Consider the following 23,828-nt stretch of genomic DNA (forward strand, 5'->3'; position numbering starts at 1 on the left):
AAGCAATTAGAATGAAATGAAAATGAAAGCAAATCATCTTTTTTGGGGTACTTTACAATAAACATAAGCCAAAACAAGCCATATTTTGCAGAATGTTGCGAAGCCAGAGATTTTTTTCATGGTGTTTGGGGCAAAGCTGGGGATTCTGCAAGCCAAGAAGGGTAAGGGGATTTTCCAAAACAATTGTGCGTGTTTGAATAGCTTTAACAAAAACCTAACAAAATCTTTTCTGTCCTCTCAAACAGTCATTTGACTGAACTGGACCCAACTGGCATTGGGATGTGCAATACTTCTGCATGTGTGATATGCATTGTGCTGTTCTGTCTCATTTCTATTTAGTTTTTTTTACACTCTTAACACCAGCACTGCTAAACTCATGTCAGTTTTATTGCCCTGTCTGTTGGAGATCTGAGTATTTAAAGTCTTCGACAGAACTGACAAATAAAACTCTCAATCCTCATCCATCAACAGATCATCAGCAGGTCGGGCACATCTGGGTTAAGAGATAAGTGAAGGTCAAACTGAATTTTATAAGGACTGACTTTGATTTCATTTTTGACTTTGATTTAACTTCATAGCACAACAAACAGCATTCACCGCACTCATCTTCTTGTATGTATCTGGATGTGTGTACATGCCCTGAGGGATGCTAACCTTTGTTTTCTGAGATACTGAAGACTCTCAGAGGCTGAACAGATGTTAGTGCCTAAGTGCTGCCAGGTGTGAGATCAAGCCCAGATAACAAGAATCACACTGCAATCTTGTAATCAGCCATGGGTAATCGCCAAGAGCTTCCAGTAACGCTTATCGTGAGAGGGAAAGAAAGAGAGAGGCAGGGAAGAAAATAACTCTAATATGTGACCAATTTCCTCTCCTGTCCATGGCATCTGCCCTCCATCAGCTGCACTCTTGTGCTCAGTGGAGTGCTCACTCTTACCTTTCTCTACAGCTACTCTATCACGGTGCAGTCTTTCCCCTCACTATGATTTCCGCACTGTTGGGCATTGAAGCATTTTGTGTTTCTGTTTGGGTGAATGGGCACATGGCAAATATTAAATCTCAGAAAGAGCACATGTGCCTTTCTGGAAAATCCCCAACCAAACACCACTGGAACCAGAGGAGGGTTCAATCCTAATGCTATTTTTTATCGATTATTCTGCTGTTAATATGTAAAACTCAGTCATAACCAAAACCAAGCCTCTTAGACTTTGATCTGACATGTGACAGATGATTTAGACCAGGGGTCTTCAACTAAAATGGCTTGAGGTCCAGTAATGAACCCTCCCCGCCAGCCGAGGTCTGGACAATTCTAAAAAACAATTGATGGTTTTTGCCAGGCCAGGGTATATGCAAGATATTTAAGCTTAATTTCAAGACATTTAAAGACCTTTTTTAAGACCTGCACAAAAATAAAATAAATTAAATAAAATGACTGTAAAAAGCATGATTTACAGTTCAGATGCAGGTTTTCACAAAAACAATAAAGTATTATATTAATTAACGTATATAAATATATTTTACTGCCTTAATTGGTTACATTTTACAACACATTATCTTCTTGTTGATCCACCAGTTCACATTTACAACTCTGCGTCTTTGCTGCTTATATGGGTTGTTTTCACATTGATCTTTGACAACAGCAGACGTACTGATTGAAAATGGAAAATCATCCTCTTCCAGCGGAATGGCAGTACACAAGCCCAAGAGACAGACTCCACAAAGCAGCGCAGCAGCTGAATCTGAAACGTGCAGCGATCATATTTATTGAATGAATAGCCTTTTTAAGTTTAATCGCAATTCTTGTCTTTCAGTCCCCACATTTAAGGACTTTTTAAGGACGCGTCAACTTTCCTAATTTTTGAAAATGCCATCGTTTTTCACTCACTAAAAATCTCTGCGCGCATGCATCTCTCATCACTGCACGCACAACTGCACCCAAATGGCTCTAGAGCTGACCTTGATGTGCTTAATATAAATTTGATTTATTAAATTAGCGTTTGGTATTTATTTATTTCATTATGTCAAAAGCCTTCACGAATTCGGACCGGAGTCTGCCAGTTGGCGACCCCACTACCGTAAACACTACAAAAGCTGCGCCGGCTGAAATAGAAGCGCCCCGTCAGGTTTAAATCTTAACCTTCTGTTTTGGCTGTAGACGGGTCCGTATGGGACGGCTTTTGGGTCCGGATCAGGACCACGGTCCGCCTGTTAGTGACCTATGATTTAGACAGTTAAGATACTTGCTCAAGAGTTTTTTTTGTGTGTGTGTGTGGAATATTCACTGTTAAAAACTAAACTTAAGACGACTATAGATTAGAATCAATAAAAAAAGAATCACAATATACACAATATACAGTCATGGCCAAAAATATCGACACCCTTGGTAAATATGATCAAAGAAGGCTGTGAAAATTAATCTGCATTGTTAATCCTTTTGCTCTTTTATAAAAAAAATAAAAATAAGAATTTAAAATGGGGGGGAAATATCATTATGAAATAAATGTTTTCCTCTAATACACATTGGGCACAATTAACAGCACCCTTTTATTCAATACTTTTTGAAACCATTTGCCAGTTTAACAGCTCTAAATTTTCTCCTATAATGCCTGATGAGGTTAGAGAACACCTGACAAGAGATCAGAGACCATTCCTTCATACAGAATCTCTCCAGATCCTTCAGATTCACAGCTCCATGTTGGTGCTTCTTCTCTTCAGTTCACCTCACTCATTTTCTATAGAGTTCAGGTCAGAGGACTGGAATGGCCATAGCAGAAGCTTGGTTTTGTGCTCAGTGACCCATTTTTGTGTTGTTTTTGAGGTTTGTGTTTGGATTATTGCACAGCTGGAAGATCCAAACATGGCCCTTTATAAGATTTCTAACAGAGTCAGTCACTTATTGATTTTTTTTATCTATTGGTATTTGATAGAATCCATGATGTCATGTGTCTAAACAAGATGTCCAGGACCTCCAGCAGAAATATAGGCCCACAACATCAAAAAGACAGCAGTATATACACATGGGGTACTTTTTATCCCTGTGTTCACCAAACCCATCTTGAGTGTTTGCTGCTAAAAAGCTCATTTTTTAGTTTCATCTGACCATAGAAGCTAGTCCTATTTGACGTTCCAGTCGTGTCTGATAACTGAATATGCTGGAGTTTGTTTTTGGATGAGTTAGGAGAATTTTTTTTTGAAACCCTCCCAAACAACATGTGGTGATATAGGTGCTGTTTGACCATTTTTTTCTTAAGGTTTTCTGACCCGGAGACTCAACTATTTTCTGCAATTCTCCAGCTGTGGTCCTTGAAGAGTCTTTAGCCACTCAAACTCTCCTCCTCACCGTGCATTAGGACGATATAGACACATGTCCTCTTCCAGGCAGTTTCGTAACATTTTATGTTGATTGGAAATTCTTAATTATTGCCCTGATGGTGGAAATGGGAATTTTCACTGTTCTAGGCTCTTTGTGAGGTGAACTGAAGAGAAGAAGCACCAAAATGGAGCTGGGAATCTGAAGGATCTGGAGATATTCTGGATGAAGGAATGGTCTCTGATCTCTTGTGAGGTGTTCTCTAACCTCATCAGGCATTATAGGAGAAAATTTAGAGCTGTTATTCAAAAAGTATTGAATAAAAGGGTGCCGTTAATTGCAGCCAATTATATTTCCCCCCATTTTAAATTCTTATTCTCCAATAAAAGGTTAGATTTTTGTGAATTTTTTTAATAAAAGATCAAAAAGATTAACAATGCAGATTAATTTTCACAGCCTTCTTTGATCATATTTACCAAGGGTGCCGATATTTTTAGCCATGACTGTATATTAATTCCCCCCATCTCTCTTTGATAATATGACAGTCTATTTGTCATTAATGGCTTTGATACACCCGTTCAACCACTCACCATTACTGATCTCAGGCAAGTTGTATTTGGTGAAGTCCCACCACTGTAGACGATACGTTGTGTTAGCTATGTTGCTAGCCACTGCAGATTGACCGTCCCCAATTACAGCACCTTAAAAAAAAGAGAGAGGAAAAAAAAAGTCACGTTACAGATACAGCAATTAAACAATTCATCAACCAGTCAATAGTTCTATGTAAACAGGCTGATAATGCACATTCCATACAGTATCATTCAAAGGTTTAGGGTCAATCATTTTTTTCACTAAGGATGCATTAAATTGATCACAAAGTAAAGGTTACACAAGATTTCTGTCAAATAAATGCTGTCCTTTTAAACTCTCTGTTCTTCAAATAAACCTAAAAATGGATCACAGTTTCCTACAAAAAATATTAATATTAAAATTATTACTGTTTTCAATATTGATAATAATCAGAAATGTTTCTTGAGCAGCAAATCGGCGTATTAGAATGATTTTTGAAGAATCCTATGACACTTAAGACAGAAGTAATGACTGTTAAAAATGTAGCTTTGCTTTTGAATGTCCAGCGCTCTCTCCACCCTCAATACCACGACTGAGGTGCCCTTGAGCAAGACACCGAACCCCCAACTGCTCCCTGGGCGCCGCAGCATAAATGGCTGCCCACTGCTCCGGGTGTGTGTTCACTGTGTGTGTGTGTGTGTTCACTGCTGTGTGTGTGCACTTTGGATGGGATAAATTCAGAGCACGAATTCAGAGTATGGGTTACCATACTTGGCCGTATGTCACTTCACTATTTGATATATCTACAAATCCCCCTTCCTGATTTTTTATTTTTTTTGCATGTTTGTCACACCTTAATGTTTCAGATCATCAAACAAATTTCAATATTAATCAAAGATAACACAAGTAAACACAACATGCAGTTTTTGAATGAAGTTTTTTATTATGAAGGGAAAACAAAATCCAAACCCACATGGCCCTGTGTGAAAAAGTGCTTGCCCCCTAAACCTAATAACTGATTGGGCCACCCTTAGCAGCAACAACTGCAATCAAGCGCTTGCGATAACTTGCAATGAGTCTGTTACAGTGCTGTGGAGGAATTTTGGCCCACTCATCTTGGCAGAATTGTTGTAATTCAGCCACATTGGAGGGTTTTCGAGCATGAACCGCCTTTTTAAGGTCATGCCACAGCATCTCAATAGGATTCAGGTCAAAACTTTGACTAGGCCACTCCTAAGTCTTCATTTTGTTTTTCTTCATCCATTCAGAGGTGGATTTGCTGGTGTGTTTTGGATCATTGTCCTGCTGCAGAACCCAAGTTCGCTTCAGCTTGAGGTCACGAACAGATAGCCGGACATTGTCCTTCAGGATTTTTTGGTAGACAGCTGAATTCATGGTTCCATTTATCACAGCAAGTCTTCCAGGTCCTGAAGCAGCAAAACAGCCCCAGACCATCACACTACCACCACCATATTTTACTGTTGGTATGATGTTCTTTTTCTGAAATGCTGTGTTATTTTACGCCAGATGTAATGGGACACACACCTTCCAAAAAGTTCAACTTTTGTCTCGTCAGTCCACAGAGTATTTTCCCAAAAGTCTTGGGGATCATCAAGATGTTTTCTGGCAAAACTGAGACGAGCTTTTGGTCTTTTTGCTCAGCAGCGGTTTTCGTCTTGGAACTCTGGAGGCCATTTTTGCCCAGTCTCTTTCTTATGGTGGAGTCATGAATACTGATCTTAACTGAGGGAAGTGAGGCCGGCAGTTCTTTAGATGTTGTTGTGGGGTCTTTTGTGACCTCTTGGATGAGTCGTCGCTGCGCTCTTGGGGTAATTTTGGTCGGCCGGCCACTCCTGGGAAGGTTCACCACTGTTCCATGTTTTTCCATTTGTGGATAATGGCTCTCACTGTGGTTTGCTGGAGTCCCAAAGCTTTAGAAATGGCTTTATAACCTTTTCCAGACTGATAGATCTCAATTACTCTTTCTCATTTGTTCCTGAATTTCTTTGGATCTCAACATGATGTGTAGCTTTTGAGGATCTTTTGGTCTACTTCACTTTGTCAGGCAGGTCCCATTTAAGTGATATCTTGATTGCGAACAGGTGTGGCAGTAATCAGGCCTGGGTGTGGCTAGAGAAACTGAACTCAGGTGTGATAAACGACAGTTATGTTTTAACAGGGCAAACACTTTTTCACACAGGGCCATGTAGGTTTGGATTTTGTTTGTTGTTTTTCCATTAAAAAAACCCTTCATTTAAAAACTGCATGTTGTGTTTACTTTTGTTATCTTTGAGTAATATTTAAATTTGTTTGATGATCTGAAACATTAAAGTGTGACAAACATGCAATAAAAAAAAAAAAAAAAAAAAAAAAAAAAAAAAAATCACACCACTGCATATTACACTCCGGGAACTTAGCAAATCAGACAACACAATCACCACAGAATTTAATACAGGCCTCTGTCTGCAACATAACTCTTCTCTGAGGTAAACAAGGAATTGTCAGGCTGTCCTCTTCAGTGCTCAGCCCTGTCACCGTAATTACAGAAGGGAAGGAAGGCAGGCTTTGGCCGAACAGTACACTTAGAGGTCTTAGAGGGTCGATCCTGGGTCTGCCTAACAGATTAGATTTGCTTGTTATGACCTGGACTCAAGGAGACGTAATGCAGACATAAATATCTATTACACAGCTTCCCCCTGCACTCTGCTGTCTGCCCATTACAGCCCACAGACACCCAGGTGCAGTGAGCTGGCATTCAGAAGCTTTCAGGAGCTGCTCTAACAGCCATGGACTAATGAGCTTCTCTCAGTATAAAAGACCTTTTGGGAACCGAAATGCTGCGGACTTTACACTAAACCTAACCTGAAATACAACATCCGGTGTTGGTGTTATTCTACTGTTAACACTGCACATGTTATTATGAAAACAGTTGTGCTGCTTAAAATTTTAGTTAAAATAAATAAATAATTTTTTTTTCTCTTACAAACGTTTTGTAATATGTCTTTACTGTCACTTTTGAACAATTTATTTCATGCTTGCAAGTAAACAATAATTTCTTACTGGCCCCAAACTTCTGAAAAGTGCTGTAAGTTTTGGCCATATCGACAGAGACAGAGCTCTTAAAGAGGAAATAAGGGAGAACAGAATGATGGAAAGAATTGAGACGAGTGTGTTGACTGAAACTGAATCATCAATTTTTTACTCTCTAAAGCAAAGGTCAACAACAGGGCAAATCATCAGGCCAAAACATTATTAGGATGAATAACACATAAAACATCCTTGTGACACAAAGTTATCTTCAAAAAACAAAGGACATAATTAATAATTTTACAGTAACATGGTTTTATTTTAGAGATGATTTGGAGGAGTGGAGTGGAACAGATGAGGAACAGACTGAGTTTACAAGAACTAGCTACACTTAAATGACAATTTTATCAAAAAAAAAAAAAAAAAAAGGCACTAAGGCAAGGGTGAGGGATTAAGTATTTATCATATGTCACAGTGCAGTTATGAGCTAAACCTTTTTCACAGCCATCGTTTTCCTCGTAGACGCAAAACAAATTGCCCTGAAAAATGGAACTTATGGGGGTGCTGAGTGCTTGAGGAGAATATTACAAGGTGGACAGAGGCTGTAGACACTGGGGGATACATTCATTTACATTTTCAGTCATTTACATATTCACAGATTTAAAAAGAAAGAGGCATTTAAAAACACTCAGTTTAAAAGTTCACTGCCACACCTTATTTGTTAAAGCATGAAAAATGTCATTTGAAACCTGTATGATTTTTTCTCTTGTGGAACACAAAAGAAAATATTTTGACAATTGTAATTTTTTTGGTGAACAATCCCTTAACACCGTACTACTAATAATAATAATTTATACATTAACAATCAGTGTTCAGTTTTGTGATGTCAAAAAAAAAATTCATCAATAAAATAATATTGATGATTTATCCATATTCAGTCACTGTAACAATTCTACTGGTAGACATCCTGACAGTAATTTGATGACATATGATGCTCTTATTCAAAAACATAACTTCAATTTACCTTCCTGAGAAAGAGAATTAAACGGAGACTAACTGAAATTGAGCCAAATAAATAAAAACAAGCATGAGGGATAAGTTAGCACTATATTGTATATAATCTTATAACAACGTCAATGATACTTAAACTTGGAATCAGATGGCCAAATGTAATCTTGTAAGGTTTTTATAAGTCTACTATATAGACAGCTGCAAAGAGTGAAAGTGAGTGGGTGTATTTTCTAGGTGCCTGCTCTGTCAGGTATAGTTCAGGAAGGAGAGTCCGCCACAGGTGGATGAACAGCAGGCAAACCACACACACTAGCTCAACTAGTCTCAACCAAAATGCTCAAAAATTCATGTCGTATTCTCTTAATGTTAGGATTCACTTTTGTGAACCTCAAAAGCACAGTGTCAGATGATCAAATGGTTCCGTTACACTAGGCAAATGCCATGGGAGATAATTCGAAAGTTTGGATGATTAGTTTAACAGGTCTCAGAGTCTTGGCAGGATCAGCACTTCCCACCCTGCTGGCTGATTAAACTTCTGCTCAACACCAATTACATTCTCAGCACTCACAGACACAGGCAGTTAGCACCAAGGAAGTCAGGCCTCCACCTTTTCACACAGAGCAAGAAAGCTGTTACAACTGTTAACTAGTAGTCACCATTCCAGCAGGCATGAGCAATGCAATGTTTTGTGGATACAGTTCAGCAGCCCAGTATGTCATAATGCTGTGTCATCTGGATAGATTTGGATTGCATGAACAACAGATCCGATAAGCTGCATCCTCTTTCACTTTACCCAGAGGCTGTCACTCTCAAAGGACGACAGTATCAAAAGGGATGAAATGCAAATATCATTTGAAAATGATCTCTTTTTTTCCCTGTAGATCAGTTAATCAAACATGTTGACGCTTCATTCTGGCAAATCCTCAGATATGCCCCTCACCAAAGCTTTTACAGACAACAGTTTTCTTTTTTAGTCTAGACAGATCCATCAAGTTGGTTTAAGGCATCTCTATTTGATGATGTTATCTGCCAGAGAGAATATATTAAACTATGTTCAGAAAAGCAGTAAAAATAATAATGCCAAAAAGTATACACTACCGTTTAAAAGTTTATGAATGTGTATGTACTGAATATGTGCATGCATGTGAATTAAACATGTAAAAAAATAATTTCAATAATAAACTATTATACATTGTGGTCTATGATAGAATGCTTTACATAAAAATAATGTAATAAATTTTGCAATGTTTATTTCACATACTATTTAGAAAAACAGAAGTATGCATACAGTATACACCGTACTGCATAAGTAATCAGTAAGCAGAAAGTGAGATTACCATTCCTTACAAATCTATGGTACCTCTCAGAATCAGAAACCCCTTGTACATAGAGCAGGAAATGGATAGGACATGTGACCCCTGACCTCTGAGTCCTTTGAGTTCGGTCAATGCAAAAGAATAAAAAGCAGCTGGGAGCATAACAAAGACAAGAAACAAGAGAAACAAGGAGGGAGAGAGAGGGGAGACCTCACCTGAACTCTCCATAGACTCAGCTGTGTTTTAAGAGCGGCTCTACTGAGTGTTTTAAGGAGTGATTACCCGAGGGAGTCTTTGGATGGCATGTGGTGCGTGTGCTAAACGAGGTCATCATAAGTGTCCCGTACAATAACGGAATTTAGGACGACTACCAAGAAAAATGTGCTTCTTCCTGCTAAAACTAATTACTTTCCAAAATGGTTGAAATTGACTTCACACACCAAAACATAAATTACCAATCTGCCTGTGCAGCAGAATTTAGTCATATGCCTCATATAAACTCAGCAGCCTCTTCAGCACTGCCCCGACAGAGCAAAAATAGAGAGAGAAAGTCTGGTGAAAGGACCATTCCATTAAAGATAATCGGGTCTGTGCTGCAGTTTTTCATGCTCTGAAAAGTCCATATAAACTGGGTTTCTCTCTGACAATAACAGCCTAAGGGATCCGTCAGGCCTGCAGCACTGGGTGGAGCAGGACTGAATGGATCAGAGACGGGCTGAATTAGAGAGGGTCACTGTTCTCCATCACTAACCCTTCATTCATTACACACTCCATCCTAAGGCCCTCCAGCGCCGGCTTTATCGCACTTCCTATCTGTAGTTAGGGGTGGGCGATATGGGAAAAATATCATATCACGATTTTTTTTTAGAAATATCACGATTCACGATTTTATCACGATTCTTTGTTTTACTATTTTGGTTTCACAAGTTGTCTGAGCATTACAGCCAAACTAGAAAGACAAAGATGCATGGCAGATATTTAGGCCAAAGTGGGCGAAGATAAAAAATCTTTGTCATTATTTTATCTTTCTTATTAAAAAATAAGAATAAAGATACACATTACAAATACACATAATATACAAATAAAACAAACAGTGCTTTATTTTCAGGTACAATAGGTGTATTTAGCAGAGCATTCAATGAAATTGAATGAACAAATATAAAAATAAAACACTATAGACTGATTCCTAAAGCAACTGTATTAAAGATTTTAAGAATAGTGAGTGATTTTCTCTTTGCGTTTTGTTGTTTTGTTAACGTTAAATGAATAGTTCCCCCAAAAATAAATATTCTGTCATCTGTCTGTCAATTCTGTCATAATGTTTTATTTTTATACCATCATTTACTCAAAAGTTGTTTTAAACCTGAATGAGTTTCTTTCTTCTGCTGAACATAAATGCTATTTTGAAGAAGGTGGAAAACCAATCAGTTGCTGGTCCTCAGTGACTTCCATAGCATTTTTCTTTCCTGCTATCAAATTCAATGTAGACCAGCAACTGTTTGGTTACCCTCATTCTTCAAAATATCTGATCTTATTTTGGGTTCAGCACAAGAAATTAATAGAGGTTTGGGACAACATGTGAGTGAGTAAATAATGACAGAAATTAAATTTTAGTGTGAACTATCCCTTTAATGACAGTCGACAGCATGTTTAGTGTTCTGTCCCTTTAAGAGCTGCACGCATCTAATATACAGTACAGGCACGCATCCGCTTCTCTCTTAACTATTTACTTTCATTTTAGAGATAACCAACTGAGTCTGTATGTAAACCTTGTGTGTTTTGACAGTATTAGCGCAAAAAATAAGTTAGTTGAGTAACCAGGCGCTGTTAGACAGGCTTTTTAGTGCGCGTGCTTCAGGTGTATGCGCTCAGAAAAAGCGCAGACCAGCGCGCGAATTAAACATTTAACCAGCAAGGCTTGTATGCAAATAATGTACTTTTGCGATCGCGAATAAGTGCAGTGTCCTGTCATAGTAACTCTACTGCTGTATGTCGTGTTGTACAGTACATAGAGACGGAGGCTCCAGAACTGTATTTGACAATGTGTGCTGTAGCACGATACTACGACATTTCTTCAAAAGCAGATCATGGAGACATTTTTATCGTCCACGATCAAAAATCGTCATATCGCACACCCCTATCTGTAGTTAAACAATATTTAAAAAACACACATACACTACACACGTAATATTTCTCAACAGTATAACATTTCAAGAAACAATTATATTCCCTTAAAGCAACAGATCGTATCTATTTTGTGAATGAATGTTATAATATTATTGTGAACAATTCATCAATATCTACTTCATTTTTTCAATTACATAAAAATAAAATAAAATAATATATTTATATTTATGAACCTTAAGGTAATGCAAAAAACATTTTCACTGTCTTATTTTGGTTTCCATGAACTACAGTTTAAATATAGTTGGACAGTTTGAAGTTGAGTGACAAACCAACAAAATCAAATTCTCATTGAAAACAAATATCATCATTACACAAAACACATTCTGGAAGGTACACTCAAAAAAATGATTTTTCAGTTTTGTTCACTTTACCTGAACAATTCATGTTGAATTAATGCCATTTTGGCTATTTTTCATTTCAACATGATTGTGTCATGTTAAACTGACTTAAAACTGTCACTCATTGGTTTAACATAAAGTTTTCATTTTAAAAGTACATGTTTCAATCACTTAGCTCAGTCAAACTGAATTAAAAATATATATATATAATAACTTACATAATATTTATTCTTTATTTTAAATATTTTTGTTTATTAATTTATAGCTTGATTATAATTATAGAAGTGCAATTAAATGGTTATTGGTGTTTTTAGGTTTGTTATTTGTCTTAAATTGCTGTTACCTGAAAGACAATGCATTATATCCATTTAAAGGGTATTTGGTTTGTGTCGAATGAAGCACACACTAGCCTATTAGTATGTCTAGTGACAAAATAAAGCTAATGTGGAGTTTAATAATCAACATTTATTGTGCACATTTAGTGCAAAGCAACATAAATGAAAAATTTATATAAAAAAAAAATAAGGCCTTTACTGTTGTTCATATTTATTTGGTTTAATGTCTACTTTCTAAGTTTTGAAAAATAAAGCACAAAATTATTCATACTTACTAATTTTAAAACTTTTATTTTGAGAGAAGAAACTAGAAGAGAATTACATAACTATACATTTGTATTACATACAATTCATTAAGAATATTACAATATTCAATATTACAATATAATATACACATTACATTGTGACATTACAATATACACCTATCACTTCACACTCAGCACATTCAGCACAGGAGGTGGCGGTATGCACCGAAAAAGTTGGTATGCGACCCGCCAGTAAATCCATAGAAGAAGAAAAAGAAGAAGAAATCTAGATAATAAATCAGACTGATACAAATAATGTTTAGTAAAAGTCAATCGCACATATAAAATGTGTGTTTTTATAAAGTCAGCCGGACTGAATGTCAAAACAGCCTGAAAACAAACGACATTCTCAACCTAAAGGAAGCGGAAATTTGTTGTGACGCAATTTGCATATCCTGGCGGCAACATTCATAAAATGCGTTAATGCTGCGCATGCGCATATCTGAAATAGATCGCCACACCATTAACTGGAATATAAGCTTAAAACAAACAGGTACGTGTTCATCCATTTCCATCACTGTTATTAGAAACAATATTATCAAACTGTTTTATGATGTCGGTTGATACTAAGTTAATGTGTTATTATGACAGAATGCACGATTGTAAGCCTAAATGAGATGGCCGCGCCATAAACTGTATTAAACAGCACACGAACAGGTAACTGTTAACTTACTGTTAACTTAACTCATCTATCCATTTGCATCAGTCTTATTAGAAACAATTTTGCCAACGGTTTTATTATGTCGACTGATACGGATGAATTTATGACAGAATCCACGATTTTATGCCTGAAAGAGATCACCGCGCCATTAACAGAATTAAACATCAAACGAAAAGGTAAGTTATGTGTCTAAGTTTGCACATGTTTGTTAGTTTAATCATCTATCTTTGCACTCTGTTCATTTTCATGGCATCGATCAAGGATATTATAACAATGTTGTGTTGTGTGGTTGATGGTTCAGTGCGTTTTGAAAGCATTAATGACAATTATTATTGGTTACTGAATATTGTTAATAATAATATCAATAATGGGTATTTGCGCCTTTGGTTGCTAGAATGGTATGGATGTATGGCTAATCATTTTTATAGTTATTCATATTTGTTATTAGTGTCTTTCAGAACCACACACATTTTAAAGTTGTATAAACTAATAGAAATACTGACTGTAACCAGTACAGTAACGTTACAGTGTTATTTTTAAATGGTCTCATTTTACAACTCCCATAGAGAAAACCATGAATTTGACCATTTTTGAATCTGTTCAGCTAATCTCTGGGTCTGGTGGGGGCACCAGATAGTGTTCCCTTCTTTCTGAGGGTAAGAAGAAGAACAACGAGCAAACTGTGAGAAGATTAATGGACCTTTCATTTGCATTGAGAAGACAAGAGGTTGTCAAAGAATCTCCACTTATTGCTGACTTTATGAGCAATAAATGATGTAATTCACCTTAATGTCTTTAAGTGGGATTTTACATAAAATTAAATGTATTAAAATGCCAATAAGTCAAATAAAATAATTACACCATATAAGCAAGTTAGAACACATAGGCTAGCTAGCTTTTTTTGGGCATACATTAAAGTTTTGGTGTTTTTCTCTTTGTGTTTTAGGTTTGTGCTGAATTTGCACGGGTATAACTGTTGCCTTAATTTCAAAATTCTTCTCAAAGCTGGATGAACACACTCCAAGTCTTCTGAGGATCTTTGCCAAGAGAGGTGGAGCTCAGGGACAAAGGATAAGGAAACTTCTTGTGCCACTTACACAGGTATGATAACTGCGAAAATTGTTTTTCTAGATAAATTAATCATTTGTTTCTCACTTATGATTTGTGTGACTTGAAAATGTATTAGTTGATTGGTACATGTTGCTAATTTTCTTTATTTTCCCTAGTATGCCTGCATTAATGTTAAGAGGGAGTGTGTCCTCAAAGCCCTGTTTGTCTACCTAAATGAGGATCCTGACAATCTCATCAAGGAGTACATGGTATTATTGGCTGAATATTCTGACAATATTTTGTGTATAACAATACATTTTATAGTACATTAGTATTAATGTACTTTGTTTCTGTTTATAGGATGTCGATTTTTCCAACGCTGAAGCTGCACTCAAAGAAATGGTGATGGGTGTTTTTGTCATCAGATGTGAAGGATGTGAAGTTGGTGATGAACCTGCGGATGTTGGAGTAGTTCTTGAAGGAGTTACAGCACTAGAAGGGCTTGGTAATGCAGCTAATGGTGTTGCATTGCTGATTTTGGGCTTATTTATGCCCTAAATCTTAGTTATCCGAAGGAGTTTCGATACACCTTTGAACTCCTGCAAAAAGTGTTCCTGGAGCATGATGGACACAAACTCTCCACCAAAGTTCAAGCCCTCAAGACCAAGCTTTTTACACCTCATTAAAGGACTGATGAACAGACTGATCTTTACCTTGAAACTATGTTTTTTGTGTCAAATAGTCAAAACATGTTCATGTTTCATGTTCACACATTTTTAATGCCTTTTATTGATTTGATTTTTTTTAAACATCAAGGCATATGTGAAGAGGAATAGTTTCCTTAAAAATTACATTTGTCCTTAACTCACCCAAAGAAGGTCAAGGAAAACCATCAAGGGTTTCAATGACTCATGGGTTAGTTAATGGGGACTATTTAATTTTATTTATTTATTTTTTGTTGTCCTTTTAAACTTTTTTTTCAATGACGGTTTTAATGGCTTCTGACTGTTCTTCAAGGAAAGACATTTGAATGACAATGTATTTTAAATAGTTTTCAAAGATGTTCCACATAGCACACATTGTGTTTGCTTTTCCTTTACAAAAATTATCCAGGCACATTTTGGAATTTGGCTATTTTTTTTTATTTTTTTTATTAATGGGTTGTTGTACATGTAGGAATGTAAACCTGTTTGTTTCATTTTGCATTGTAAAGGAAAACATTTCTGTACACATTTTTATATATATAAGGGGTGGTATTTTATAAGGGGTGGTGATGGCGCAGTGGATAAGACACATGCCTTTGGTGTGAGAGACCCGGGTTCGAATCCACTGTGAGACTCCAATGTGTCCCTGAGCAAGACACTTAACCCCTTAGTTGCTCCAGAGGCGTGCGACCTCTGACATATATAGCAGTTGTAAGTCGCTTTGGATAAAAGCGTCAGCTAAATGAATAAATGTAATGTAAATGTATATAAATTGTCAAATTCAGGCTTAATGTGTTTGAAATGTTTTTGAAAGTGTGACACCTGCTTAAGCTGTTCCCTAGTAAAAATTATTTATTACATATTTGCTGCCTCCGTAGTCATCATTGAATTATGGGGGAAACCGGGTGATATTCATTATTTTATAACATAGTAGTAACTTGACTAAATGGGATTCATTAGAAGTGATGTAAACATATCGGCTTAACATCAAGGATTAAATTTAAGATAACATGATTAATTGAAGTTCAATAAAAACCATTAATTCAAGTTAATAAATATTTAAATCATGTTTAGTGAATGTCATCTGTTCATGTTAAATGAACACAAATATTTCAAGCTGGTTTAACATCATCCATTGTTGTTAAGATAATGTGGTGTAATCACGTGGAACCACTGTCCACGATTAAATCATGTTCAACCAAAGTGCTATTTTTTTGAGTGTAGAAGGGGAAGAAGAGGAGAATCAAGAACACGGCTTGTCAGCCAAGTGGCCCATGGGCCAAATACAGCCCATTTATCAATTTATACAGACCTTTGATTGATTTAAAGATCACAGAACTGCCTGATACATGAGAGTGCTTTCTGTACAAAACTCTGTGGTGAAATCAAAAGCACTCAAGTGGTCAACAATTGCAAAGCCAGGGCACAGCATGCTTTTAGCTTCCAATGGTCATAGTTCAGCTACTTGCCAAACATGACCCAGATCAGCATAAGCACACATATTTGATCAAGTCTCACTCTATCAGATATATTTATGCAAATAACTTGACTGTTGACATCAAGCATTAAATTGTTGTAGCTCATTTGATCAGAGTGTGTGCTGTAAAAAGTGTTATCGGGAAGCACCACTGAACCTGCATACATATAATGTTTGGTTCTATACAGATATAAGTCATTCTTAAGCTTGAACATCATTAAATAATTGTTTTAATTTACCGATTAATAATCATATGTACTGTGTATTTAGTGCTGTCAAACGATTAATCGTAATTAATCGCATCCAAAATAAAAAAAAATGTGTTTACATAATACATGTGTGTGTACTGTGTATATTTATTACGTATATATATATATATATATATATATATATATATATATATATATATATATATATACACACACACACACATACATATATACACACACACACACATACATATATATACATATGATATATATATCAGGGCTCGCAAAATCGTTAGCCCGACGTCCCGGGGCTATTGTGTTTTCCAGTCGGGCTACCAAAATGTATCACTGCCCTGCCCGACGGGCTACCTTAAATACAGGGCTCCCACGCAGTGTTCCCTCTAAGCTGAGCGCGCGCACACAAAAAGTGTGAGTTGGGAGGCCATTTGATTGAATGCCGCCAGTAAAACGGAAAGAATAGCAATGCTCGGGCAAACCGCTATAGAGCTGATGTCACGACAGAGTTAGAGCCGGTGAATGCGGTTTACAGGTTTCATAGAAAGAGAACGATATGCACCAAATGAGTCGCTGTACAAACTCAATACTTCAATAGTTGCGGTGCGCTCAACACGAGAGACAACACAAACGCAATGACATGTGAAATAAAACGTCCTCATGAATTAAAGAAGAGTGGCTTGATTAAGTGCTGGAAATAGCGGAGGATGAGCAAAGAACGGTAACAAAACTCTGAAACATGTCACACACAAGAGTATTGTACAAACTGTACTTCATAACCATGTTTAGACAGCTATAGAAGAAGTCATATGTTCACGTTTTTATATTTAACTTGCAGATCTCAGCTTGAGTTTTGCTAATATAATATAATGATATATTATGTTAGGGCTATATTATAAACCTGATAAATAATTGACCTTGTTTTTGAGTCTTTGACTTTGAGTCTCTTGCTCATCAAGGCTGTATTCATTTAAAAAACAGTGATAAAGTGAAATATTATTGCAATTTCTAATATCGGTTTCCTATATTAATACCTATACTATAAAATAGTATTTATTGCTGTGATCAAAGCTGAATTTTCAGCATCATTACTCCAGTCTTCAGTGTCCCATGATCCTTCAGAAATCAGTCTAATATGCTGATTTATTATCAGTGTTGAAACTATTGTGCTGCTGCTTAATAATTTTTTGGAACCTGTGTTACTTTTTTCTTTGATTCTTTGATTAATAAAAAGTTTAAAAGAACAGCATTTATTCAAAATAGAAATATTTTCTATTTTCTATCAATTTTATCCATTTAACACATCCTTGCTGAATAAAGTTTATTGAACTTTCTTTAAACTTTTTAAAAGTATCTTTAAAAAAGAAAGAAAAACATTTCTGACCCCAAACTTTTGAACAGTTTGTATTGTAACAAAATCTCTATTTTGACTAAACACTGTTCTTTTTAACTTTTTATTTTAAAAAAATATCACAGGTCCCAAAAAATACAGTATATAAAATAAATAAATAAAATAAAATAAAGCAGTACAACTGTTTCCAACATTGATTAAATATCAGCATATTAGAATGACTTCTAAAGGATCATGTGACTCTGAAAATACTGCTTTGCTTCACAGGAATTAATTACATTTTAAAGTATATTAAAATTGAAAACATTTATTTTAAATTGCAATAATATTTCACAATATTATTTTGTGAAATAATATTCAGTATTTTTTATCAAATAGATACAGCCTTGATGAGCAAAAGAAATTTCTCTAAAAAAACTTTATTGATCCAAACTTTGAACTGCAGTGTATTGTTCAGTAAAAATGTTTTCTTAGGTAACCTAAAACGTACATCATTTAGTTACATCAAGGGTCAAATCAAATATAAATAGCACATTAAAGTTAAAAGTTACACACTTTTTTGTGTGCGTGCTGTACAGGTCTGGTATAAAGAATGCTTTTGCTCAGGTGCCCGAAATGTCTGACCGATAGAGAAAAGTTTTGCTCAGCAAGAAAACAAATTAGAGGGAACATTGCTCCCACGGGTCCTTAAATTTGATACAACTAAACTAAAGAGTTTTTAAGGCCTCAGACCGTTTTAAATGTTAAATGGTATAAGAAATAATTTTTCAAATTGCCTTAAATAGATTTTTAATAATTGTGCAAATACCTTGTAAATAGTAAAATATAACTCTTTCCTTGATATTCGTTGATATTTGTGTATTGAAAATGTTTTTGATTGACATTTATGGTCTTTATTTTATTTGGGCTAGTTAAATTAATTTTCGGGCTACCAAAATATATATATATATACCCACACACACACAGTATGACAACTGATGACAAATTAAATCTGTCTATCTTCTCAGTCACTGAGCATATTAGGGTGTTTAGTTTTGTTTCTCATGATATCATATTAAACTTAAAATAAAAAATGCCATAATCTTATAACTACTACTTATAACTGAAAAATGTTAGCCCTCCACTAAAAATTTAATTTGGATTTCAAAAGAAAGTAATTGAAGATCCCTGATTTTAGGGTAGAGAAATAAGTACAAAGCAAATCTACAGCGAGTAAGAGAGAGTGAAAGAGAAATCCTGGATATGTGGAAAGTTGTGTCTTAAAATGTGGGTATTTGTGCTCTGTGCTGTGGGGCTTGTATAAGGTTGTCTGAGAGCAGTTAGAGAAGGAGAATACTTGAAGAGGTGGAATGTGTGCTGGTAATTGCCTCAGTTTAGATATTTGCCCTGGGGTTCACAATATCAGTCCTCTCCTCTCATCTTAGAACAAGGGCCAATCATACCTCATGGCTATGCAACTACCCTCTGCAACACAATATAATAAGAGTCCACAAAACAACCCCTATTACTGAACTCTAAGCCCAACAGTGATTAATGGATGCTGAGTAAAGTAATTCTCTATTTAAAAACTGAAAAATTCAATATGATTGTTCACCCCTAGTGCACCTGACAATTACAAAAAAACTAGATAAAGTACTGATTTAACAATAATTCACAGTTAATTTATGCACATAATTCATCTTGCCACAGAAAAACTGACCATAGTAACTGTTCCAACACTGCCATGTACATGGACTTCATTTACATCATATCTGCACAATATATTTCACCCAAAAATGAAAATTCTGTCATCATTTACTTCTTACTAATTTACTAATTCTTTCTTTTGTAGATAATTAAGAGTCCAAACGATACTGGACCCTATAATTTTCATTGTTTGGAAAAAAAAAGATTTAAAGTATCTTTCACAGAAGAAAGTGAGTCATACAGATTTGAATGACACAAGCGTAAATAAATGACAGAATTTTCATTTTTGAGTAAACTATTCCTTTAGCAGTATAAAAATAAAGAGGAGAGGAGAGGAGAGGAGAGGAGAGGAGAGGAGAGGAGAGGAGAGGAGAGGAGAGAGGGACTGAACGATTGCTGCTCTGTAAAGTGAAGCCATGATGCTCTTTTCTGTGTGAGCTGGAGAGGGTTTGGAGAGGGGCATTTCTGAACCTCGTATCACATACTGCTATTAGTGTGGGCTGAAGATGCCTCTCTGTGTGGGAGAGAGAAAGAACGCTGGTGTGCAAAAGCGAGAAACAGCTCTGTGGACATTTGTATTGTGTTGAATTGGTGCAGGATATGTAGGGAGTGGGATCTGTGAAGTAAGGGACGTCCACCCTCACAAGCACTCAAAAGATGGCTGACAAAAAAATTGTAAAGTTGGTCCCGAAAATGAGAGCTGTGCATGTTGTTTCCAATAAATCAGAATTTTGTACTGCTTCCACGGTACACATCTAGTAATCTACTATTCATTCACAACATCTGTTTGATTCTTCCGCACTTCTGGAAGTTGTTGACAATATGTAGATGCTCAGCGGCATATCCGATGCAGCTGGCAGCTAGTTTCAAGACATTTTTTTATTAACCCTGCGATGCGGGCATACAAGTGAACAATGATGTATATTTCGAGATTAGCTGGTGTTTAGAAAGTAACTTTAGTTGCTTTGAAGTGTAGGTTTGGTGTATGGGACTTAAAAATAGGAAATACAAAACCATAGCTGTTTGGGTCAAGCAAGGTAGAAAACATGGATAATAACAAGTTAGCTGAAACAATATTTCCATAGCTAATACTTTAGCTTCAGCTGCATATGGTTAATATTGAAGGGGTAGTTCACTGAAAATGTGTTCATCTGAAGTTGTTTAGTATATAAAAAAAGAGGAGTCAAAACAACTTCAGTGTTACATGGCTTCTGAAGCCCTTACAATTGCTTGGTGCTAATTATACACATTTGGGGCAACAAGAGCGTGAACAGATGATGACAGAATTTTTTTTCCAGTTGAACTACCTCTTTAACGCAGAAAAGTCAACGCTAATATAACTGCTGTTAAAGAGCCCCACTGAGAGCCCTCCTAGCTAAAATAGCAGGGTGAGTGGGCGAATTAGCACTCGTCATTGACCTGACACATGACATTACACAAACATTTTTGGGAAGTTTCATCCCTGACAAAGCCTTCAGTGAGTACCCAGCCCATCTAATATTAGAAAACTGCGGTAGCTTTAGAGGGCAAACATACCTGCGAGGACCCTATTGACGGATGAGTGTGTTGCCAGGCCTGGCTGCCCTCGCTCATGGAAGATTCCAGCATACGGCAAAAACTCCGGCAGGAGGAGCCGCCTGGGAGAGATGGAGGGAAACAGAGGCAGTGTGAGAGAGAATGACAGGACATGTGAACCCAAGATTTGAGAATTCTGAGGTTGAGTAACACAAATCAGCATCACATGCATGTTTTACAGAGAAGGAAATTTCTTAGTGCACTGTGACAAATTCAGTGAAACAATAGATCCAGTATGACAGATGAAATGCGAAAAATGCTTATTTTTAATATAAATGATTACAAAACCAATTTCAATACAAATTTAAATTGTGAAAAGTATCAATAAAAAGTTAAAATTAAATAAATCCCCCAAATGTGTGCTATATACCCACTACAGTTCAAACGTTTTTGAACAAAATTAAGCCTTTTATTCAGCAAAGACTGTTAAATTAAATTTATCAAAAGTGACAGAAAAGACTGTTACAAAAGATTTCTGTTTCATAGTGTGAAATTTATGTGAACTTTCTCTTTGAACTTTCTATTCATCAAAGAAAACTGAAAAAATATATCAGGGTTTCCACAAAAATATTAAGCATCTCAACTGTTTTCTACATTGATAACAGCGTTGACTAGAGTAATGGCTGCTTTGCCATCGCAGGAATAAATTGCATTTTAAAATATATTAAAGTAGAAAACAGTCATTTAAAATTTGTATAATATTTCCTAGTCTTACTGGTTTTATTAATATTACTGTTTTACTGTATTTTTAATCAAATAAATGCAGCCTTGTTGACCATAAAACACATTTAAACAAAAACTTACTGACCCCAAACTTTTATTAAAAGTAGTGTATAGGGTAAACATACCTAAGCTCACCAAAATCTACATTGAGACATTTTTAGTGCACAAGATATTGGTTTCAGTACAAAAAGATATGTTAAAATAAAATATTAATCTCTCACATAAAATATTTAATTTAATTTTAAATGACAAAAGCATTTCAATTAAGATCTACATCATTAAATTCAAATAGTCTTGCTGTGCTTAATGGGTACATTTTTGTACCCTTTAAGCACACCCTTGTTCCCATTAAGCTCGCATCATGTTTTATTAAAAAATCTTGTTTATTTTAAACATTTTTAAAGAATAATTAAAAAATATTTTTTGAAGATACAAAGTCAATCACAAAAAAACAGAACACTAAATCAAGCAACAAGGCATTCAAGTCGATTAGTTATATATTCATAATGAAGTGTAATCTAAGCACATCAACATCTAGATTAATCCACGTTCAGCTAAGTAACACATTCAAAAATCAAATAAAACAAACCAATAAAACATTTCATTCATGGGGATGAACACAGAAACTAGCCTCATTATGAAGCCTCTTATTAAATGGATGTCAACTTATCTATTAAAGTTGGCATGAAACGGAAGTTGCGACTGTCTTTTCTTCTCTACTGTGACGTATATCCGAGTGAAACGGCATCTGAATTGAGAGGGCGGGACTGGATTTTGTCCTTCGGGAATTGATTGGATCATTGGAAGTTGGGGCGTTACTAACAAAATGGAGGCAGATCTGAAATGCCAGTTTGCAGTTAGTGGTGGGGGATTTCTCGCCACTGGATTCACCACCGACACCCAAGAATGAATAAATGTTTTATTTATTAGGGATAACGACCACGTTCAACAGCCCAAAACATGCTTAAACAGCGCGTGTGCGAGAGAGAGAGAGAGAGAGAGAGAGAGAGAGAGAGAGAGAGAGAGAGAGAGAGAGAGAGAGAGAGAGAGAGAGAGACTACCTGAATGACTGAGCGCATCCTCCATCAGGTTAAGTCATATTCATGAAACAAATTAGCAATGTCCTAAGAGTAATGTTGTTGTAATATCCTAATATATTTTCAGTGTTTAAGGGTAACGTACTCCCTCATGAGTCATGACTGGTGTCAGTGCTATAAAGTGAAGCATCAGCTTCAGCTTTTCCCCTGTCGTTTACCCCTCACATCACTAGCTCCACCCTTGCGCCATCACTCGTGACCGGAAGTCGTTTTGAGAGGGAGGGGAGGTTAACGTTTTTGATTAAAGATTAGTGATGGGAAGTTCGGATCATTTTACCGACTCGGACCTTTGAGTCTCGTTCAGCAAAATAAACGAATCTTTTTTCGAGTCATTTCGTTCATTTTAGCAAAATATAATTCAAATGTTATCTGTTACTTTCCAAACACATTTACTACTTATGCAAACGTTTATCACACTACAAACAATACAAACCTATGCTATAAGAAACAGAAAATATTACTTAATTGTTTACCTGGGTCTTTAGTCTATGATTAGCGCACCACCTCTTATCTGACAAGTGTTCGGGTTTGAGTCGTTCGTTCATCACGTGACAGCCCCGTACGCTTAACCAATGCAGCGTGAGCCGGAAAGAGAATTGATTAGTTCGTCTATATCGAGTCTCGGGTTTGAGTCGTTCGTTCATCACGTGACAGCCCCATACGCTTAACCAATGCAGGCTGAGCCGGAAAGAGAATAACGTGATGAACGAACGACTCAAACCCGAGAATGCTGTGCAATGCGCGTGCGCGACTGAACGAATCATTCCCCGAGACGACTCGTTCTTCCCGAGTCACATTAAAGATTCGTTCAAAATGAACGAATCATTCAAGAACGACCCATCACTATTAAAGATTACGAGGTCACATGAATTAAAAAAAAA

At 36.2% G+C, this 23,828-nt stretch overlaps 1 protein-coding gene and 1 long non-coding RNA gene across 3 annotated transcripts in view; one reads left to right on the forward strand and one right to left on the reverse strand.

Moving 5' to 3' along the window:
* LOC306851916 (activating molecule in BECN1-regulated autophagy protein 1A-like) overlaps positions 1-23,828 on the reverse strand; it is a 93,994-nt gene that overhangs the window by 40,158 nt on the left and 30,008 nt on the right. For both annotated transcript variants that reach the window (XM_079388426.1, XM_079388425.1), the window contains 2 exons: positions 21,089-21,189; positions 3,901-4,011 (listed from right to left, as the gene is read on the reverse strand). In XM_079388426.1, coding sequence (XP_079244552.1) covers positions 3,901-4,011; positions 21,089-21,189 — 212 coding nt within the window. The remainder of the gene's footprint in view (positions 1-3,900; positions 4,012-21,088; positions 21,190-23,828) is intronic.
* LOC306869191 lies at positions 12,830-15,675 on the forward strand. Its single transcript, XR_013784149.1, has 5 exons — positions 12,830-12,892; positions 12,991-13,056; positions 13,171-14,161; positions 14,287-14,379; positions 14,471-15,675. It is a non-coding gene; the product is annotated as an uncharacterized lncRNA (long non-coding RNA).

This window comes from Barbus barbus (genome assembly GCF_936440315.1).
Source record: "Barbus barbus genome assembly, chromosome: 1".
NCBI lineage: Eukaryota > Metazoa > Chordata > Actinopteri > Cypriniformes > Cyprinidae > Barbus > Barbus barbus.